This window comes from Manihot esculenta, chromosome 18 (assembly GCF_001659605.2).
Source record: "Manihot esculenta cultivar AM560-2 chromosome 18, M.esculenta_v8, whole genome shotgun sequence".
In the NCBI taxonomy this organism is placed as follows: Eukaryota; Viridiplantae; Streptophyta; class Magnoliopsida; order Malpighiales; family Euphorbiaceae; genus Manihot; species Manihot esculenta.
In genome coordinates this window covers 9,201,869-9,223,674 of record NC_035178.2, presented here as the reverse complement: position 1 = coordinate 9,223,674, position 21,806 = coordinate 9,201,869, and the positions used below count along the sequence as shown (strand labels likewise).

Genomic DNA, 21,806 nt, shown 5'->3' with positions numbered 1-21,806 from the left:
TTTAGCATCAATAAAAAGTATGAGGCAAAATTGCACTTGTTCCCAAATATATTTTTCAAAGCTGTCGCGGATAAAAAGATCTAACAAGCTTAGGGATGACTATGAATTGGGTATTTTCAAGTACCCGATTTGACCAAATCCTAATAGATAAGATTTAAATAATTATAACTGAATTTAAAATGAATTCGAATTTTAAAAATAATACCCGTTGCGAGTTCGGATCGTATTTGAATTTTATATATAGAATATCCATGAACCCGTTTATATAAATAATTAATTTAATATAAAAATATATTTTATAATAATATTTATAAATTTTTTTTATATATTTTTATTTAAAAATTTAAATTTAAATATTTTTTAAAAATATTAAATTTTTTAAATAAAAATTATTAATGAAAATATTTTTATATAATTTATTAATTAAAATATATAAAATTGAAGGGATTTGAATTTTATTCGGATAATGATGGAGTTTGGAACATATTAAATTAATTTTTAGTCGGGTATAAATCGGGTTCAAATCGGGTAGTTTAATTTTCGCTGTTACCTAGCCGTTTACATCCCTAGTGCCAGAAGAGAAAGCGCCCAATGTTGAAGATGGCAACCCACGTCCACGTAAAACCACCTTTCTCTACGACCCCATGTGTTTCCATTTCAACCGGAAATCTGAGAATTAAGACAACGGGAACAAAAACAGTAAACTCATGTAAAACATGGAAGCTTGTTGTTGCTGCTGCTGAGGCTTCCGCTTTATCTTCGTCTTCTTCTTCTGGGTCTTTTAATCGAACAAGTGGTGGACAATTGTTTCGGGGAAATGAAATTTGCAGAAATAAAAAAGAGAGGAGTACAAGCAAGAAAAGGGTGTTTTTCTTAGATGTGAACCCTCTTTGTTATGCTGGAAGCACACCGAGCTTGCACTCTTTTGGTTACTGGATTTCTCTTTTATTCTCTCAAGTCAGCCTTAGCGACCCTGTTATTGCTGTAAACTCTCTATCTATATTTAGTTTTTGCTACATCAATTTTCATGAATTTAATGCAGTTGGATTGTTCGATTTTATTTGTTGATTTCTGTTGTCCCTGTGGTTGCAAGGTAATGTGAGATTATTGTTAATTGGCTTTGAAGGAATAGTAATTCTTATTATGTAGCATAGCCTTGTTAAATAATTGTGTGCAACTAAAGGCTATATTTTAGTGATATCATTTAGTGGAAGTATGATATCAGCTGAAGATATTTAAGCAATTAATGATCGTCTTTTTTCTATATGATGTGGAGCCAAGGTTTTGAACAATTTACCCTGATATTCGAAATTGCCAAGTTTTGCCATACTTGTATTGATAAAATTCCTGGAGATTCTTAGGAAACTGCTACTGGTTGTAAGGAGGAAGTTTTTTTAGGTAAGAGACTGGTGTTTTAAAGTAATAGGGATATGGATATCTTGTTTGGAACCGAGGTTTTTTGAAGTAGGTAATGTTTTTGGAGGTTTCAAGACCTCCAAAACCACTTCTTTTTCAATCCTCTAAATTAGTGGTTTGGGGGAGGTATTGATACCTTACCTTATGTTACTTTAAAGAACTTACATTTTGTAAAGTTACAGCCATGTAGTCATTGACTTTCTAGTAACTGCATATGTTTAGATATTGACAAATATTTATATCTAGGATTCATATTAAGCTAATGTCCAAGCATTGGGATGCAAGGAATTGACTGACTTGCCAAGTGTCAAGTTGTGTTCATCTCTACTCTAAGATGAAAAGAAATTTCCACATATCATAGCAAGTTGGAGATGGTGTTGCTTCTCCCTTCTCTTGACCACTAGATTTTGTGTGTGTGTGTGAGAGAGAGGGAGGGTGGGGGTTCCTTCATAAATTTGTAGGAATGGATTTCTTCCTCTCTTTCTTTTTTTGGCGTGCCAAATGGCTTTTGGTTGTGGTAATTGTCTCTTCTAGATCTCCAATACCTACATCAAGGGAAGAATGTGTTATTATGTTGTTGTAAAAAATATAATATAAATGGTATTCCCACAAAACCAAGAAGAACTGTTTCAATCATACAAGTTGATCATACTGGTAGCTTGAACTATATTTTGAATATGATGATACTTGTTATCATTTTGTGGTATTTGAGGTTATTTGGTTAATTGTGATCTCTTTCTCTTTATATTCAGAAACGGTTGTGTTCTTCTTCAGGTTCTTGATGGAGAAGGGGCTATCGAGCACCGCAGGCAGTTGTTACCTTCATATAAAGCACATAGGAGAAAATTCTACAGCCGATTATCAGCTTTTCACAAATTTTCAAAGGATTATGTTCAAAGGTCTCAAGTTGTCGTTGATGTTCTAACCAAATGCAATGTTCCAGTGTGTGAACCTTCTTTGATCTTAATTTGTGAAGCTTTCTATATTGAAATTTATGTACTCTCAAATTTTATTTCTTATAGTTATGTACTTCTGAATTACTTTTGTTATCTCATAATTATTGCTCGAGTAGAAAAGCATCTGGATCACAACTTCTTTACTCTCTAGTTTACATGCAATACTTTTGTATGTCTTGGGTAAAAATTTAGATCCTAGACCATAAATTCACTGTAGGAAAGCAACAGATACCAGAATATAATGTTTCCACTGTTGGTAGAATTTTTAGTAAGATCCGGCATGGAAATTGATTTTGAGGCAAATGAGATCGCTATTTTGTCCGACCAACAGGGAAAGGAACAAAAAAGAATAATGGATGAAATCTGTTGTTCCAAAATGGATATGCTTGTACCTTATACCAGAAACTAGTTCATTTATAAGTTTACTGAGGTGCTTGATTATTCATTGTCTACCATTAATGCCATCATCTTTGGAAAAGTTAAGAGTGTATGTGAGTCAATCTTTTGTACTAAACAATTCATGAACCTCCTTAGGATTTTCATAACTATTATTGATCATTTTCCAGTGGATCATTTTGCATACCCATTTGACTCTATCTTTTATTTGTTAGCCTGGTTATAAAAATACAAAGTCATGTAGGTTGTAAAAGTTGAAGGCCAGGAAGCAGATGATGTGGTGGCGACACTTGCAGGACAAATCTTACAAAGAGGATACAGGGTGGTTATTGCCTCTCCAGATAAAGATTTCAAGCAATTGATTTCTGAAGATGTCCAGATTGTTTTGCCTGTTATAGAGCTAAAACGGTGGTCCTTTTACACTATGAAGCACTATATTGCTCAATATAATTGTGATCCATGCTCTGATCTGAGTCTTAGTAAGTCTAAACCATCCTGTGTATCTTGTCACATTATGTGCATGTGATGGAAAAGTGCTTTTGTATGTCAGATTATAGTATTGTCATATAATTTACTTTTACTTCTCCACATGTATTGTCACACAATGCCATGGTTCAAATCAATTGCCAATTAATATATAATGGTTATAAGAAAAGGATCCTCCAGATCTGCCAAAAGTTTGCACAATTTAGTGAATTATACATTAATTTCATTCAGTATATATATATATTATAAGAAAAAGATCCTCCAGAACTGCCAAAAGTTTGCACAATTTAGTGAATTATACATTAATGTCATTCAAGATATATATATATATATATATATATATAAGGAGCCTTAAAAAGTATAGATTTGACAGAATAGATGAAATGACAACAGGGTTTAGTGGGAAGACTTTTCTTTGGCCTTTATTAAAAGATGCTTTTGGTTTTTCAACATGAATAACTATTGACAATGTATCTTAAATTTGTGTTGAATCTTTAAATTTATAGGATGTATTATGGGCGATGAGGTTGATGGTGTTCCTGGGATACAAAACATGGCTCCTGGGTTTGGTCGCAAGACTGCTTTAAAGCTTTTGAAAAAACACGGTTCACTGCAAAATTTACTAAATGCAGCAGCGGTAAGAACTGTGGGCAAACAATATGCACAGGATGCTCTCACAAAACATGCTGATTTTTTGCGCAGGAACTACGAGGTTCTGGCACTGAGGAGGTAACTTGTTTCCCTTTGTCTACGCAAAAATAAAGAAGTAATTTTTTTTAATCCTTCTTTGCTTGACTGAATATTATGTTTCTAGTGGATCACATAAATTTGGATTTATCTTGTTCCTCTCCCTTCATCTTTTATTGTGTTTTGTGGTTGATGCCTGTGGATCACACTGTTGTATAGGGATGTTGATGTTCATCTACAGGAGGAATGGTTAACTGAAAGAGATAGATGCAATGATTCCATTATCTTGTCTAACTTCTTCAAGATGTTGGAAGAAAATAAAATACCCTTTCAGCAAAAGAGATCTCATTCTTGAAGTGGTTAAGCCCCCAATGGTAAGCTTTGGACTTCTTAGTAGAATGTCTGTGAAGGTTAAAAGAGTCAAATGACTTCCTCACCAATTCTTTATCAAGAGAAAATTCTGCACCCTTGTTTTTGGTTTTTACAATAACAATCTAAAATAAACTTATCTTCTGCGGCTCTGTTGCTATAGTCTTTTGGTTGTTGGCTTGGTTGCAGTAGATGGTTCTCATTCCATTTTCACATACGGATATTTCTGGAACTCTGCTAATCCGACTACCATTTTCTGCGTACCTTTGGCATTTAAGAGTTTATATATGCTAAGCAGTGTTACCCTGGACCTGTATAGGCCTAAAAATGATAAGTTACACTATGCTTACTCATATGTATATGTTTGTGTATATAAAGAATTTTGTTATTAATAGGTGTTATAGGTTACAGAAAGTAAATATGTTAATATAGGAAGTAAATATTGATAAATGTGTTAGTCCCTTAATCTTAGAGATTGTATTATCATAGGCTTGATTCTCTTTCCTTTCTAGATAAGGTTTTTCATATATAAATATGTTGAAATCTCTATTGTAATAGACACAACAAATATTATCTTCTACATGGTATCAGAGCCTCCGTGTAGAGATTTGGATTTTTTTTTTTTCTGTTTTGTTTGGAAACTTAGAACTCTTGTTCTTTTAGATTACCAATATAGGATGATATTTGTCTCTCATCGTCCACCCAGGAAGGATGCTGGAGAGCCGGCGATGCTGCCCTGGAGAGTCGACGGTGGTTCGGCCGACGAGTGAGCTTCACGCCCCGTGACAAGCTTTCTGACGCCGTCCCACTCACTAGTGTGTGGAGGCGCGTCGCATGTTCGTTGTTGCTCCGGTCACTCTCGCCGAAGTCGTCTCGAAGCACTTTCGTCAGTTTTGTGGTCTGTTTGCCGTTTGGTGGAGGTGTTTTGGTTTGATTGCATCTTTGGATTCTATTCACGTCCTAGCATTCTGGTACTGTTCGCGTCTTTTTTTTCCTGTTTCTTCTGTTGCCATTGCTTTGGGTTGGTTGTTCTCGTGGCTAAAGTTAAAAATACCGTAGCTGATGTGATTCCTGTGATGACTAAAATCACGAAACACAAATTAAATGGATCTAATTTTCTGGATTGGAGTAAGACTATTCGTATTTATTTACGAAGTATCGGAATGGATGATCTTACTGAGGATCCTCCAATTGATGATACTAGGAAAGATTGGATGAGAGATGATGCACGATTACTTTTACAGATCCGAAATTCTATTCATAGTGAGATAATAAGCCTTATTAATCACTGTGAATTTGTTAAAGAATTAATGGATTATTTGGAGTTTATATATTCTAGCAAAGAGAATATTTCTCGCATTTATAATGTGTGTAAGGCATTTTATCGAGCTAAGAAACATGATAGAACTCTGACCTCATATTTTATGGATTTTAAAAGAGTGTACAAGAAACTTAATGTCTTGATGCCTTTTAGTACAAACGTGAAAACCCAACAAGTTCAATGAGAGCAAATGGCTATTATGAGCTTCCTTGCAAGTCTCTCTCCAGAGTTTGAGACAACTAAATCTCATATTTTTTCTGATTCTGAAATATCATCGTTACATGATGTTTTTACTAGGGTATTGCGTACAGAATCTTCCTCTTCAGTTCCTTCACACACCACTAGTGCCCTTGTTAGCCGTAATGACAGTGGTAGACAAAATACCAGAGGTGGGAAGATTTTAATGGTGGTAGAGGATCTCAGCGTCCTGAGGAAGCAGTTCCTACTTTTGACTCTGGTGGAATTATTTGTTATTACTGTCGTGAATCTGGATACACTAAGAAGACATGCCTGAAACTTCAGAATAAGAATCAGCTCACAAATGGCGTACATGGCAATTGAGGCCTTTTCTGATCAGCTAATCAAGGAATTTTGATATCTGTAGATGAGTATGCACAATTCACTCAATACCAGGCATCACTGAAATTCTCTAATTCTCCTATCACTACAATTGCTGAGTTAGGTAACTCTGTTGCATGCCTTGTGTCTTCTTCCTCAAAATAGGTTATTGATTCTGGTGTTACCAACCATATGTCAGGTAATTCTACCCTTTTGTCCAATCTTAAGTCTCGTACATCATCTTCTTATGTTACTCTCACTGATGGCTCTAAATCTTCTATCATGGATTCTGGACATGTCAACTTAACACCTTCTCTTTCTGTATCCTCTGTATTATGCCTTCCTAAGTTCTCGTTTAATTTACTTCCCGTTAGTAAACTCACTCGTGCACTGAATTATTGTGTCATATTCTTTCCTGATTATTGTGTTTTTCAGGATTTTTTGACGAAGCAGATTATTGGTAGAGAGCATGAGTCAGAGGGTTTTTACATCTTAGATCAGCAACTACCTAGATTTCTTACATGTTTTCCACGAGTTTAACTCCTTTTGATGTTTATTGTTGGTTGGGGCATCTTTCTCTCTGCTTTGAAGAAGTTATGTCCACAGTTTCACTCTTTATTTGTGTTAGATTGTGAGTTTTATCAATTTGCCAAACATAACCATTTACCTACAGTGTCTCAAGTCAACAAACGGGCTTCGTCTGCCTTTGAATTAGTACATTTTAAGTTAGTGCATTCAGATGTTTGGGATTTTTGTCCTATTGTATCTAAATTTGGCTTTAAGTACTTTGTTACTTTTGTTGATGATTTTTCTTGCGCTACTTGGTTATTTTTAATGAAGTCGTTTAGAATTTTTCTCTATCTTTTGTGCTTCCTATGCTGAAATCCAAACTCAATTCAATAATTTTATTCGAATATTACAAAATGATAATACTAAAAAATATCTTTCTGGGGAATTTTAATCTTATTTGTTATAAAAAGATATTTTCCATCGGTCTTCCTGTGTTGACACTCCTTCACAGAATGGGGTTGCCGAACGAAAAAAATCAACATATTCATGAAGTAGGCAGAGCTCTCTTATTCCAACTGAAAGTCCCTAAATGCTTTTGGGTTGATGCTGTATCCATTGCTTGTTTTTTTATTAATCGCATGTACTTCTCCGTTCTTCATAATGATATCCTTTATAATATTGTGTTTTCCACTAAATTTTTATTTCCTATTGAACCATGTATCTTTGATTGTATTTATTTTGTCTGTAATGCTCGTCCACAGATTACTAAATTAGATTCCAAATCACTCAAATATGTATTTCTTGGCTAATCTAAGCTTTAAAAAGGGTATCGTTGTTTTTCTCCTGATCTTAATCGGTACCTTGTGTCTGCTGATGTAACATTTTTTGAGTCCACTTTGTTCTTTCTACAATCATCTGTTTATGACACTTAGGGGGAGGAAGATGACCTCTTGTTATACACTGTTCGCTCTTTGTCTCATTCTCAGATTCTTCTTGCACCTTCCGCTTATGTGCAAGTCGTCTTCCCATTTTTTATATCTATTCCAAACGCCTAGAGGATTCTGACTTCGCTCCGCTACCAGTTTCTTCGTCGGCAGACCCTGCTCCCACCGATCATTCACCGTCTGATTTGATTTGGATTTGCCTACTGCTCTTCCCAAAGATAAATGTACTTGCAATCATCCTATTTCATCTTTTGTTTCTTATAGTTAAATATCCTCTTTTTCTCGTTGTTTTGCCGTTGTTTTAGATTCTATTTCAGTCTCAAAAAATGTTATTGTGGCTTTATTTCATCCTGGTTGGTGTGCTGCGATGGAAGAAGAAATGATGGCCCTAGACACTAATGGTACTTGAGAGTTGGTGTCTTTACCCCTAGTCCCAGGAAAGCAGGCTATTGAGTGTAAATGGGTATTTGCAGTGAAAGTAAACCTTGATAGATCTGTTGCTCGCCTCAAGGCCCGTTTAGTGGTCAAAGGTTATACTCAAACTTATGGAGTTGACTATTCTAATACATTCTCTCCAGTTGCCAAGCTCGTATCTATTCGATTGTTTATTTCCTTGCAACTAAACATGATTGGCCTTTGTATCAACTGAATATTAAAAATGCTTTTCTCCATGGTGACTACCTTCAGGAGGTTTATATTGAGCAACCACCTGGTTTTGTTGCTCAGGGAGAGTTAGGCAAGGTTTGTAGACTTTGAAAATCCCTCTATGGCTTGACACAGAGTCCTCGGGCATGATTTGGCGGGTTTAGTGAGGTGGTCCAACAGTTTAGAATGAAGATGAGTAAGTGTGATCACTTAGTATTTTATAGAAATTTTGATAGTGGAGTAATTTTGCTTGTAGTATATGTGGATGATATTGTTATCACAGGAAGTGATGTTACTATCATTACATTTTAAAAATAATTTCTCAAAATACAGTTTCATACAAATGATTTGGACTCCTTGAAATATTTTTTTGACATTGAAGTTATGCAGTGTAAGAAAGACATTTTCTTATCTCAAAGAAAATATGTTCTTAATTTATTAATAAAAATAGGAAAATTGGATGCTAAACCTTGTAGTGCACCAATAACTCCTAATCTTCAACTTACCACAAAAGACAATGAGCCATTTGCAAATCCTAAAATGTATAGTAGATTAGTTAACAAGCTGAATTATTTGATTGTGGCTCATTCTGATATTGCATATTCAGTGAGTGGTAAGTCAGTTTATGTCCTCTCCTACTATTGCTCAGTGGATTGCTCTGAGACAGATTCTTTGCTACTTGAAAGGGCCCCAAGATGAGCCCTCTTCTATGGTAACCATGGGTACTCAAATATTGAATGCTTTTCTGATGCTGATTGGACAGATTCTAAGGTTGATAGAAGGTCAACTACTGGATATTGTGTTTTTGTGGGAGATAACCTGGTCTCATGGAGAAGTAAGAAGCAAAATGTGGTCTTTCGTTCTAGTATTGAATTTGAATATTGAGTCATGGCATAAGCCGTATGTGAAGTCTTGTGGGTGCGTCAACTGTTGGAAGAAATTGGTTCACAAATTCGGTGCCTGCTAAGTTATGGTGTGATAATCAAGCAGCTATCTATATTGCTTCTAATCTAGTATTTCATGAGAGAGCCAAACATATCGAGATTGGCTGTCATTTTGTTCGTGAGAAGGTTCAACAAAAGTAATTTCAACAAGACATATCAGAACTCGAGAACAATTAGGAAATATCTTCACTAAAGTTCTAAATGGGACTCGAGTTAATTATATGTGTAACAAGTTGGATATGATTAACATCTAAGCTCCAATTTGAAGAGAAGTGTTATAGGTTATAGGAAGTGAATATTTTGATATAGAAAGTAAATATTGATAGATGTATTAGTCCTTTAATTATAGGGATTGCATGATCATAGCCTTAATTCCCTTTCCTTTCTAGATAAGGTTTTTCATGTATAAATATGTTGTAATCTCTATTGTAATAGACACAACAAATATTACCTTTCTACAATAGGAAACAACAAATTGCCAAAAAGTGCATATTGAATTTTAATGAACATGCGTGTGGATAATTTGATCTTATTATATGATATTTAACTAGATTTGTCCTATAGTTATTCATCTTTTACTGGTGAAATAATATTGTCACTTTAATCACAGGTAACTTTTAAAATATTAAAAATTTTTAAATCATTGAAGTTAGTATTCTTGAAAAAAAATACTGTTGAATTTAACCTTCATGCAGAAAAAACTATAACATATGTTAGAGTCAACATAGTTGTCTTTATTGCCTATGTTCTTTTATGGTTGAGGTACCATGGTATGGTAGTATATATATATATTTTTTCCCATAAACAAGGGGAATGCATAGAAAACAAAGATGGAAAAAAGTCCAACTTGCTACTGACGTGTACATTGCTTGAATCCAATTGTGACAGATTTCAGCCAGTTATAATGTCTCCAGGTGGTGAAGAGTAAGCTGGGAAATGATGTAGCACTGAACAATGAATACCACTTCATTATTCTATAAGCTCTAGGAATACTGAAGGTTCATGTCTAATGAAGCTGATTTCGTAACCTAGTTCAGGTTACAATTTGCGAAGATGGATAACTGTGACTGTTCTACATCATCTGTAGAGAGCTTAGCAGGACTTCGTTTCTTGTTAAATTTAACGTTTATTACTGTGAAACAGTGTCTTTGGCTGTATTTAGAGTGCTTATGAATATATAAAATGCAGAGTGAGCATCAGAGGAGAGTTTTTCTATTGTAAAGAAGATATCCTTCTTTGTATCATTTTCAAAAAAGTTCACAAACTGGGTGGATAACAGCATTTCTGGATTATGATTGTTTCAAGTACCGTTGAATCCTGCAGTTTTGCCTATCGTTAGCATTTGTGGATGAAGATGCAATAGTTAAATTTTTGTGCAATGCATTGAAATGATCTGTGTATGCCTCTAGGCAAGTCTTGTTCATCGAGTTTGAGCTTAATAGGCTGAACTTGCAACTGCAGTGTTGCGTTGTTTTGTTTTGTTTTTTTGGTTTTGTTTTGTTTTTCTCAGAGAGCACATTGCATTGGTTGGCTCCGTTGCTCACACTTGGGTTTGGTTTGGTTGGTGAAATTGCAAGAAATGGGATGTGAATAGAATAACTACTTATTGAATAAATCCTTTGAATTTGGTTCGTATTTAAATGTGGAATATCAATTTATGGAATTACAATATAAATTTTTTAAAATTTTCTTAATTATTGATTTTTCTATTTACTTTGTCAATCATCACGTCAATTGTTGATATGACATTTAAATTTTATTTAAAAAATATTTTACTGTTTGATTGGCTTGCTACTAATCCTCTGTTATGTGATTTAACTGCATTTTTATGCAATTATGTAATGTATTGCTATGCATGTAATTAAAATGTTCTAAACTTTACTATTTAATAATAAATAATCTCCCATTCCCATTTCAAAAAAATAATAATAAATATTAATTAATAAATTTAAATGCTATTGAAAAAAAAATTCAATTCATAATTTATATTTATATTTAATAATTTAAATTTGAGTGTAAAGTTAAATTTTTTAATTTTAATTTATATAAATTAATGATAAATTATATATAGTTCTTAAAATTTTATTTAAATAATAAAATAATTCTTAAATATATATTTTTATTATAATACAATTATTTTTTATTAATCTATTATCATTTTCTATTTCCACTTTTATATAAATATCATAAATATTAATAAAATTTTAAAATATAAAAAAAAAATAAAATTTCATCATTTAAAATATATAATATTTTATTTTATTTAAAATATTATTAATAAAAAGTAAAATTTTTCAAATATAAAAAATATATATATAATTTAATAATATTGAGTGTAAATATTCAATAAAATATTTTAGTATATTTTTTATATGTGATGTTTTATATAATAGAAATTTATTTATAATAAATATTTATTTAATATAATATATTTAATATTATATAAAATAAATATAAAATTATATTTAATTTTAATATAAAATTTAAATTAAAGGATTATATATTTTAATAATAATATAAAATTAGCTATTATTTGAAGAAGAGAGGAAAACAAACGCGCCCTTATCTATAGTTACCTTATCAGTTTGTCTGGAGACAATACTGCAATTCTGCAAAAGGTATATACTTTATCTTCAAGACTTCAACCACCAACGAACTCTGTGTAGAAATACCCATAAGAAAAAACAGTAAAATTCACTCTAAAACAGTACGCAAATTCCTAGACCTGCTGTTTATGACTGAAGAAGCTAATCCTCTTCCTATTCACATACGAATTCAGAAGAAAAATGATACTTCAAACAACAACCTTCTCATCTCTACCTCCACAAAGCCACCACCCCCATCACCCCTTTCTTTCTCAATCTCCTCCTCTCGCTTTTCTCCCAGTTGGGTCTCTTAAGATCAGGCCCTACAGGCATTTTTCTCAGGTGGAGAATTTTTCTGGGTTTATTTTATCATTAAGATTGATTTCAGTTTTCATTGTTATTTTGTCAATTTTCTTTTTGCCTACTCTCAATTTGGCTTCTAATATAAATTTAAATGAAGAATATTCATGGGTTGGTCATGTTCCTTTTCGCTGCTTAAATTTGCCATTATTTGTTGTTTTACTTGGTGTTTAGCACGCTTTGGTATCTGGTCAATGTGGACTTAGGGTAACTTGTTTCGTACTGTGATTTTGTGTTGGGTATTTTGAGTTTTATATTTTCAGTGGAAGAACATTGTGCTTCTTGCATGTAGGATTCAACAACTTGTTATGTATTTCCATGTTAAGAGCATCAGAAAATTTTGTTGATCCATGAATCCATGTTTGAAAAATTCTCTTTTTGGGTGTCTGTCATTGCTTGTGAAATCGCGTGCTGATTTTTCTCGAGTGCTTGTCTTTAATGTGTCTTGTAAGGAAAGATGAAGAGATATACCACGCCTTTTCTTTCTCATTGAATCAATTTTATTCTTTATTGCATGGTTTGTCATGTCCTCTGTTTTCCTTAATACTTAATTCAACTTCCAGGTCCTCTTTGAGCACTGTAGTTCACCAGGCTTGACAACCTTTAGACCAGGCCATGGTTTGAATATCAGAAAATTTCTCAATTTGCAGGTATGTGTTCTAACTTCTAAGAATCTCTATGCTTCAATGTCCACAACTTTTGTTATGGAAGCACACAATTTCTGAATATACTTCATCATGTGAAATGAAAAATTCATATGAAGGGTGTCATTGCTTTTCTTTGCAAAGTTTTCTGACTGAAGGTCTCTTCCCCAATCATATTCTCTTGTAGAAATATCCTCAACGACTTAGTATCTACTCTTTTGCCTTCATTGTCTTTATTTACATGATACTTATCCTTGATTTAATACTGTTGACGTTAAGGTGCGTACTTCTAGATACTGCTCGTCATTCCAGACTCTTATCTCTTTCGTAGACAAATTTTGGAAACTGCTATTCAACTGATCTCAATGCCTAAAAGAACTGAAACCAATGCAAGTTTAAAAAGAAGAGCACCTCTCTTTTGATTTCTTTTAAGCCTTCTCTCTCTAAAATTTTCTGGATTTCTCTCATTCATCCACACATTTTCCCATCACTAATCTGACATCTGCGTTTTAATTTGGTGCACTAAAAGAAACTTTGGGTTGTACTGAATGACAAATCCCTGTCTGCATTAGATGTCAACTAAGGTGTGTCATGAGGGTTGTATATCAGTTTTGTGAATGAAAAATGTGGGAGTGATTAGAGAGAACTAGAGGCTGTGTTAATGTTAAGTGGAGCGAAAAAAGATGTTGCTGTTTCTCTTGTATGAGTATCCCTACCACATGGCTTTTGGTAAAGATTCTAACTTGTCTCGGTGAAGTTATCTGTTATGGCGAAAGTTTGAGCGTTATGTGGCCAAAGTCACAGTAAGTCTGTAGGAATCAAAATTGATTTTGCAATTTCTATTTGATATTTAGGGACTCTTACTGTGAGAGACTTTGTTTCCAAAGAACCAGTTGTAATTTACTTTTCTTCTTTCTATGGCATCCTATCAATTTGCTAAATTTTCTGTATGCTTCTATATTGATTTTTTTGTTAATAATAATCTACTTGACGAAGGCACTACACATCTATACTTTTTTGGCTACTCATTTTGCATTCCATTGTGGATGAAGGCAGATACATCAAATGGAATTGGCAACTGGATCCCATAACTCAGCAAGATCTGAAAGTAATTTCCTGTTCTGATATTGTACTTTCTATTTTCCAAATTCAGTTTTACTGGCTAATGTACTTGTATGTGTATTGTATAGTCATTATTGGAGTTAGTAGATGCAACATGTTTGGTACGTCAAAGTTTTGGAATTTTAAGTATCGTATAGTCCTCATTTTTTTTTCTTTGCGGTTAGTTGGTATCGACACTGTTGGATGTTCATTTTAATTTGGTCATTTGAAGCCACTTGCAGTTTATGTATTATAGAAAATAGGCATAAATTCAAAGGTTACGATTCAGATCCTGCTTCCTATCTATTCCGTCATTTGAGTTATATATTCAGCTAATTGATTAATAATGCAGTCTTGACATTTAAGGTCTACTGCTTATGTATATTAGATGCACATAATACATTTATATTCATGTGTGTCGACGTAATTTTTGCATGCAAAAATGTAAATCATATATCTACTTGTGAGAATCAGGATAATTTTTTCAATATGATGAATTGCCTGTTATTGTCCTTTGCCTGGTAGATTTTTTGTTTATAAGTTATCCTTCTGATATCAGAATTTTGCTGCAGATATCTTGATGCACCTTTCAAATATCAAGGATAATGTGCACATGAAAAGGCTGTTAATTTGGGTATCAACATTCTCATATGGACAAATCTCATTGTTGATTTCTGCAAAAGTGGCACATGCACAAGAAATCAGAAACAATGCGCTTTATGATGTTGGGGAGTTATTTGAATTGGGAATCCAGCTCTCTTATCTGCTTTTGCTATTAGCTTTACTTGGGGTTGGAACCTTCTTTGTAATTCGTCAAGTCCTTGTGCGTAGAGAGCTTGATCTTTCCGCAAAAGAATTGCAAGTAAGCACTTCTATGTTTATTCAATATAATATTCTGCTTTTCAGATAATGTATGTCCATGGAATTTCAAATTTACTATACCACCTTCATGGGCACTTTTAGATCTTTTGGGCATTTTTAGATCTTTTAAAACTCCATTTGTTTACAGAAAATAACTTGTATTTAGAAAAATATTTTCCGTGAAAAATTTTTTTTCTAGTAAATGTTTTCTGTAGAAAAATATTTTTCAAAATAATAACTTATTTTCTATTATTTAATTTTAATTTAAAAAATAAAATATTTAACAAATTTATATAAGGAGGTGTTAATAAGATTCTCAAAAAATATAGAAAATAACTCTCTCTTGACAAGAGAAAGTCATTTTCCTTAAAATAAATTTAATTTTTCCTTTGATTAGGAATATATTTTTCATTGACTAATTTTCATGAGTGCCTTAAATTTCAAAAAATTTGTAAAATGTTTTTTCTGGAAAACAAACGGAGCCCAAGTGAAGACATAAGCTTATCTATTGGCTTCTCTCACGCTGTTTCTCCAGAGTCATAATCAAGCAGGCGTGACTATCTATACTTTGTTGCTTAGTGTCCTTATCTCATTGCCGTTGATCTTTTTAATCTCAGGAACAAGTAAGAAGCGGCGATGCGAGTGCCACCGAGCTGTTTGAACTTGGTGCTGTAATGCTGAGGAGGAAAGTTTACCCTGCTGCTACTAAATTTTTGCTTCAGGCAATTGAAAAATGGGATGGTGATGATCAGGATCTTGCCCAGGTATGTTTTTCTTCTGCATTCTGCAAACAAAGACAGCGTGATTCCCTTGTGCTAACTGTATCTTCTTGCTCGTTAATGCATATGTTGCCTTACAATCTGAAGAATTTTGGGAAAATTTTGAGTATTTTTATATTTCACTCTTAATCTTTACAATTGGTCTACATGACTATTTATACACAGAGAATCATATCTAAACAGGAAGCAAATAATCAAATAATAATTACAGAGATAATTAAGGATCCTAATCAGATCAAATCAAATCTCTAGAATCAGTTAGGATTAGTTAAATAAGTCAACACTCCCCCTCAAGTTGGTGCAAAGATGTCACACATGCCCAACTTGCAAATCAGATTATGGTAGATCTTGTTGTTAAGCCCTTTAATAAACACATCCGCAAGTTGCCTCGTAGAAGTTACATGAACTAGGCTCAAGACACCGTCTGTTAATTTTTCTTTAATGAAGTGTCGATCAATTTCAATGTGCTTGGTTCGGTCATGTTGGACTGGATTTTGTGCTATACTTATAGCAGCTTTATTGTCACAATACAAAGTTATCTTGTCTCTCTCGGACAATCTCAACTCTTCCAATAACTTCTGTAACCATAAGAGTTCACATACTCCTTGGGCCATTGCTCTGTATTCTGCTTCCGCACTTGACCGAGCAACAACACTTTGTTTTTTGCTCCTCCAGGTGACAAGGTTCCCCCCACAACTGTGCAGTAGCCAGAGGTGGATCTCCTGTCATCGAGAGATCCTGCCCAATCTGCATCTGTAAAAGTTTCAATTCGGAGATGACCATGTTTGGAGTAAAGAAGCCCTTTCCTTGGCGCAGACTTTAGGTATCTCAAGATGCGAAGTACAGCTTGCATATGAGTCTCGCGAGGGTCATGCATGAATTGGCTGACTAAGCTAACAGCATAGGCTATATCCGGTCGAGTGTGTGAGAGATAAATCAACCTTCCTACCAATCTCTGATATCTTCCAATATCCACGGACTCACCAGTTCCTGCTTTCAGCTTGTGATTACTTTCAATGGGAGATTCTGCTGGTTTACACCCCATCATATCAGTTTCTTCCAAAAGATCCAGAATGTACTTTCTTTGGGAGATGAAAATTCCTTTTTCTGATCTAGCCACCTCGATACCTAGAAAATATTGCAGTTTTTCCAGATCTTTGATTTCAAATTCCTGGGCCAACAACCTCTTTAGTTGAGCCATTTCCTCTTTGTCATCACCTGTCACCACTATATCATCAACATACACAATAAGAAGGGTGATCTTACCCTTATGATGTTTGATAAACAGAGTGTGATCAGCATTGCTTTGTTGATAACCAAAGGACATCATGGCTCTGCTAAACCTGTCAAACCAAGCTCTGGGAGATTGTTTTAGCCCATACAAAGCCTTTTTTAACCTGCACACCTTTCCTTGTGTCTTCTCATCAGCGAACCCAAGAGGAATTTCCATGAACACTTTTTCCTCTAAATCTCCATGGAGGAAAGCATTCTTCACATCAAACTGTTGCAAGTCCCAGTCCAAGTTGGCTGCGCAAGATAACAAAACTCTGATTGAGTTTATTTTTGCAACTGAGGCAAATGTCTCTTGGTAATCCACTCCATAGGTTTGGGTGAATCCTTTAGCAACCAATCTGGCCTTAAACCGTTCAATTGTGCCATCAGCTTTGTGTTTCACTGTGAACACCCATTTACAGCCAACGAGTTTCTTCTCAGGTGGGAGAGTGACAAGCTCCCAAGTCTCATTTTTAGCCAATGCTTTCATCTCTTCAATCATTGCTTTCTTCCATTTAGGATCTGCAAGAGCTTTCTTCCAATCCTGTGGAATAGACACAGAGGAAATAGACAAGGCAAAGGCTCTATAGGAAGGAGATAAAGATTCATAAGAAACAAAGTTAGAAATAGGGTGTTTAGTGCAAGATCTGACCCCTTTTCTTTGTGCAATAGGTTTATCTAAGTCATTGAAACATTCAAGAGTTGTGGGTAACTCACCAGAAGAAAGAGTTGTGGGTAACTCACCAGGAGAAGATTCTTGACTCTGAGTAGACTGCATAATGGCTTCTTCTGCCTTATCTCTCCTTGAATACCTTCTCAAATCTGACTTGTCCAAACGACCAGTTCTCTCTCCCTGATTGGACATCTCCCCCTGTCTACTAGAACTCAAACTTTCTAGTTGAACCATATCATTCAGAATCACAGAATTCGGGATCACCTCTTCTTGCTCATTATTCTCCCCCTGAAGAGGTGAGTGGGTGGTACTGAAGTAGGGTTCAGTTTCTCGGAAGGTAACATCCATACTAACGAAGTATTTCCTAGAGGGAGGATGATAACACTTGTATCCCTTCTGTGTTGGAGAATACCCAACAAACACACATTTAAGGGCCTTGGGATCCAGTTTTCCTGCCGTCCTAGTATGGACAAAGCAAACACACCCAAATACTTTTGGTGGAACAACGTATGAATTCTTCCCTTGTAGAGCCGTCAAAGGACTCGTAAAGTTAAGGGTCTTGAGAGGCATTCTATTGATAAGATAAGCAGATGTAAGAATTGCATCTCCCCAATATGTTTTGGGTAGATTCATGGTGAACATAAGAGATCGAGCTACCTCCAATAGATGTCTATTTTTCCTCTCAGCAACGCCATTTTGAGCACTAGTATAAGGACAACTAGTCTGATGTATTATCCCATTACTCTCCAAATAAGCAGAAAAGCTACTATCCATGTATTCTCTTCCATTGTCAGTTCTCAAAATTTTCACCTTAGTATCAAATTGAGTACAAACCATCTTATGAAAGGATTGAAAACAAGAAAAGACATCACTTTTAGCTTTAATCAAATAGACCCAAGTCATTCGAGTGCAACAATCAATAAAGGTGACAAACCATCGATTACCAGATAAGGAGACCGTTTGAGTAGGCCCCCAAACATCATAATGAATAGTTGCAAAAGGAATTTGACTTTTATTATGACTCAAAGGATAGGATGTTCTAGTGTGTTTAGCATACTCACAAGCATCACAACATAAAGAGCCAAACTGGGTTTTAGCAAACAAATCAGGATAAAGTTTTTCTAACTTAGCTAGATGTAGCACCAAAGGATGAAGAGGTGTCAATATGAGACAAGAGGCGCTTGAGACTCTGAAGTTCATTAGGGGAAAGGAACTCAGTCGTTGTTGTCTCCTTAAAGGGCTCCTCCACAGTTTCTGCTAACTTAGCTTGATTTCTAGAGGTACCTCATTTTCCTCCACGACCTCTAGTGGGACGACCATGTAACTTCCAACAAGTCTCTTTGGTATGCCTTGGTTTCCCACAATAGTCACAGTGTAAGTGATCTTTCTCAGAAGTAGGAGGCTGTGGTGTGCTCAAACTGGTAGTCAACCCAGCCTTTTCAACTGGTGCAGTATGGAGCATAGCATGTCGACGACTTTCCTCTTGTTGAACATGGGCATGGGCCTCTTCTAGAGAAGGAAAAGGATTTCTTCCCAACACTTGGACCCGAATTGGATCATATTCGTTATTCAACCCTTCTGCCATAGTAAAGATTTATGAACAGTGAAAGAATAGGAGGTACCCAAGGTTGTACACACAAGAAAGCCCAATTGATTCACCAAAAGACTGGGTAACAGCACGGGAGAGCCGGAAAGATGGTCGGAATCGTCGCCGGAGTGATCTGAGCGGCGAAACAGTGGCAGACGATGGATCACGCGCCGAGAAGCGACGGGTCACGCTCCGGGAAGGGGTGGCGCGTGAGCCTCATGCGCAGGCTTTTCCGACGTCGGAGCTGGTCGATCGGCCGGCGGCAGTCCGGCGGTTCTCCTGGTGCCGGCGGTGAGAGAAAAAGAGGCTCCTAGATGGGTTAGTACCAAAATTGGTAGATCTAGGGTTTTGAAACCCTAAAAATGAAAAATTGAATTTGGACCCAAAAAATCAGGAAAAAGCTCTGATACCATGAAGAATTTTGGGAAAATTTTGAGTATTTTTATATTTCACTCTTAATCTTTACAATTGGTCTACATGACTATTTATACACAGAGAATCATATCAAGTAAATAATTAAATAATAATTACAGAGATAATTAAGGATCCTAATCAGATCAAATCAAATCTCTAGAATCAGCTAGGATTAGTTAAATAAGTCAACACAATCTACCAAATAACTAAAAACTGCTATGCTAATGATTGGATCGTAATGGTTTCTACGATGAACTGAATAGTTGATATTATAAAGATACCTTTACATATCAGGTGTTTTGTTCTTTTTAGTATTAGAAAAGAACCATATTTATCTTTAGTCTGTGTATAAATTATCTGACAAACAAACACGTAGTTGCATCCATGTATTTGAAGCTTGAGCATATCAAAAGAATGCAACATTAATAAATGGGCATATATACCGATGGACTTTAGCTTAATGGTAGTGGAATCATTTTCAGAGCTGAGAGGTCTCAAGTTCGAACTCCAGTCGGAGCTAATTGTACCAGAAAAATAAGTGGGCATACGTCCTTGAGCACAACTAATGCAACAAATGCTCAAAAGTCAATAAAAAAATCTAGTCCTATTTCCTACCATCTCAATTCAGCAGATCCTTTTTCACCTACATGGTATGTCATGCCATTTTGTGCTTCACCACTTCTCATTCTAAATTTTTTTGCCAACTCATATTCTTCTTACCCTGATCTTTTCTTCTAGGCTTCACCACGCCAATTTGGTCCCCACCATATCTATAGAAAATCATTGGAGGTCTAAAAATTATTAGTCAACCCATGTTCTTGCTTTGGTAATTATTCTTTTAGGCTTTTCTCTTTAGTTATAGTTGCTTGAATTTCACTCAATCACGGACTCACTTCGATATAATCTATTAATGGAGATCTTCATTTAACTACTGTTTATCACACACCAGTAAACCAGAAAGCTCCTCCATGGCTTGGTTGAGTGGTTAGCAATTTAGGGCCTCTTGCTTCTGGAGTCATGTAGACTTGGTGTTCGGTCCAACCAAGTCTTTCTACAGTTCTTCTGATCGATCGGCCCTGTTATTTGCAAGATGGAAAGTGCAGGAAAAGCCTAGTGCCTTGTCGAGGAGAGAGAGAAGAAAAAAATAAATTGATAAACCTTCTAAGTTTCTTAAATTACAGTGAGTTGAAGCATTATGGCCTCGAAGTTGTAATAATCTTTTGATTGACATACAAAATGTATATGCAGGTGTACAATGCCCTTGGTGTGAGCTATGTTCGCGAGGGGAAACTCGACAAAGGAATTGCTCAGTTTGAAAAAGCAGTGAAGCTTCAACCAGGTTATGTAACAGCTTGGAACAACCTGGGAGATGCATATGAGAAGAAAAAAGACTTGAAATCTGCTCTCAAGGCATTTGAAGAAGTTCTCCTTTTTGATCCTAACAACAAGGTGGCTCGGCCGAGGCGAGACGCATTGAAGGATCTTGTGCAAATGTACAAAGGAGTTCCTGTCAAAACCAAGGATAGATGATTTTGTTTCTTTCATGTTTAAGAGTCTTGGCCATGGAACTTGAGACTTACTTGTAAAATAAGCTCCATTTTCTGTTGTCTGTGTTAACCATTGCAGTGTCTGGTTTGTTTCTAGTATGCATTTATTTATATATTTTAAAAATTTTAAAAATATTTTAATATATTTTTCGTGACCGAATAATTAATTAATGAGTTTTTTATATCATAGAAATTAAATAATAAATTTATTTAAATTAAATTGACATATTAGTGCCCAATCTATTATAATTTTGCTTTGAGTTTAGATTTTGCCGTGTAAGAAGGTTGAATCCTTCATTTCATTTCACTACTAATTTGGGCATTTCAATTAGGGGTGAGAAAACTTATCGAGCCGAATTGATTTAAAATTTTAGTTCGGTTTTTTATATATTTCGATTCAGTTTAGTTTTTAATTTTAAAAATTTTAATTATTTTGGTTTGGTTCGGTTTTGATCAGAAAAAAATTGAAAAAATTGAATCGAACCGATTAGTGATAATAATATGTTTTTTCAATAATATAGAAAAATTTAAGATTAAAATATTTTAATTAAATTTTAAAATATTAAAAATAAAGTGTAAAAAATAAAAAAATTATCAAATCGAACCGAATCGAATTAAATCGGACCGATTAAATTTTGAACTGAACTAACCACATGCTCGCCTCTAATTTCAATTAGCTGAGATTCAAAAATATTAGACAATTTTGTATATATTTCTATTTAAAAATTAGAATTTATATATTTTTTAGAA

At 34.6% G+C, this 21,806-nt stretch overlaps 2 protein-coding genes across 10 annotated transcripts; both read left to right on the top strand.

Annotated features, from left to right (window-relative positions):
* The first annotated feature begins 567 nt into the window (after positions 1 to 567).
* On the top strand, positions 568 to 10,847 carry LOC110605829 (5'-3' exonuclease). 7 transcript variants are annotated; one of them, XM_021744481.2, is made up of 6 exons: positions 568 to 984; positions 2,191 to 2,358; positions 3,013 to 3,247; positions 3,761 to 3,983; positions 4,161 to 4,315; positions 10,147 to 10,847. In XM_021744481.2, exons 1-5 carry the CDS (start codon positions 592 to 594, stop codon positions 4,294 to 4,296), a joined length of 1,155 nt encoding a protein of 384 aa, XP_021600173.1. In that variant the 5' UTR covers positions 568 to 591; the 3' UTR covers positions 4,297 to 4,315; positions 10,147 to 10,847. The 7 variants fall into 7 exon arrangements, with proteins under 7 accessions (XP_021600173.1, XP_021600171.1, XP_043809568.1 ...); XM_021744479.2 differs by having other exon boundaries at positions 10,121 to 10,847; XM_043953633.1 differs by lacking the exon at positions 10,147 to 10,847 and adding an exon at positions 5,017 to 6,474.
* Positions 10,848 to 11,797: 950 nt separating this feature from the next.
* LOC110605764 (tetratricopeptide repeat domain-containing protein PYG7, chloroplastic) lies at positions 11,798 to 21,126 on the top strand. Of its 3 annotated transcripts, none has more exons than XM_043953610.1 (6): positions 11,798 to 12,159; positions 12,741 to 12,827; positions 13,878 to 13,929; positions 14,495 to 14,784; positions 15,401 to 15,646; positions 19,708 to 20,733. In XM_043953610.1, the coding sequence occupies exons 1-6, from the start codon at positions 12,019 to 12,021 to the stop codon at positions 19,717 to 19,719; spliced, it is 828 nt and encodes a 275-aa protein (XP_043809545.1). In that variant the 5' UTR covers positions 11,798 to 12,018; the 3' UTR covers positions 19,720 to 20,733. The 3 variants fall into 3 exon arrangements, with proteins under 3 accessions (XP_043809545.1, XP_021600082.1, XP_021600083.1); XM_021744390.2 differs by lacking the exon at positions 19,708 to 20,733 and adding an exon at positions 20,758 to 21,126 and having other exon boundaries at positions 11,802 to 12,159; positions 15,401 to 15,547; XM_021744391.2 differs by lacking the exon at positions 19,708 to 20,733 and adding an exon at positions 20,758 to 21,126 and having other exon boundaries at positions 12,104 to 12,159; positions 13,874 to 13,929; positions 15,401 to 15,547.
* Positions 21,127 to 21,806: the final 680 nt, after the last annotated feature.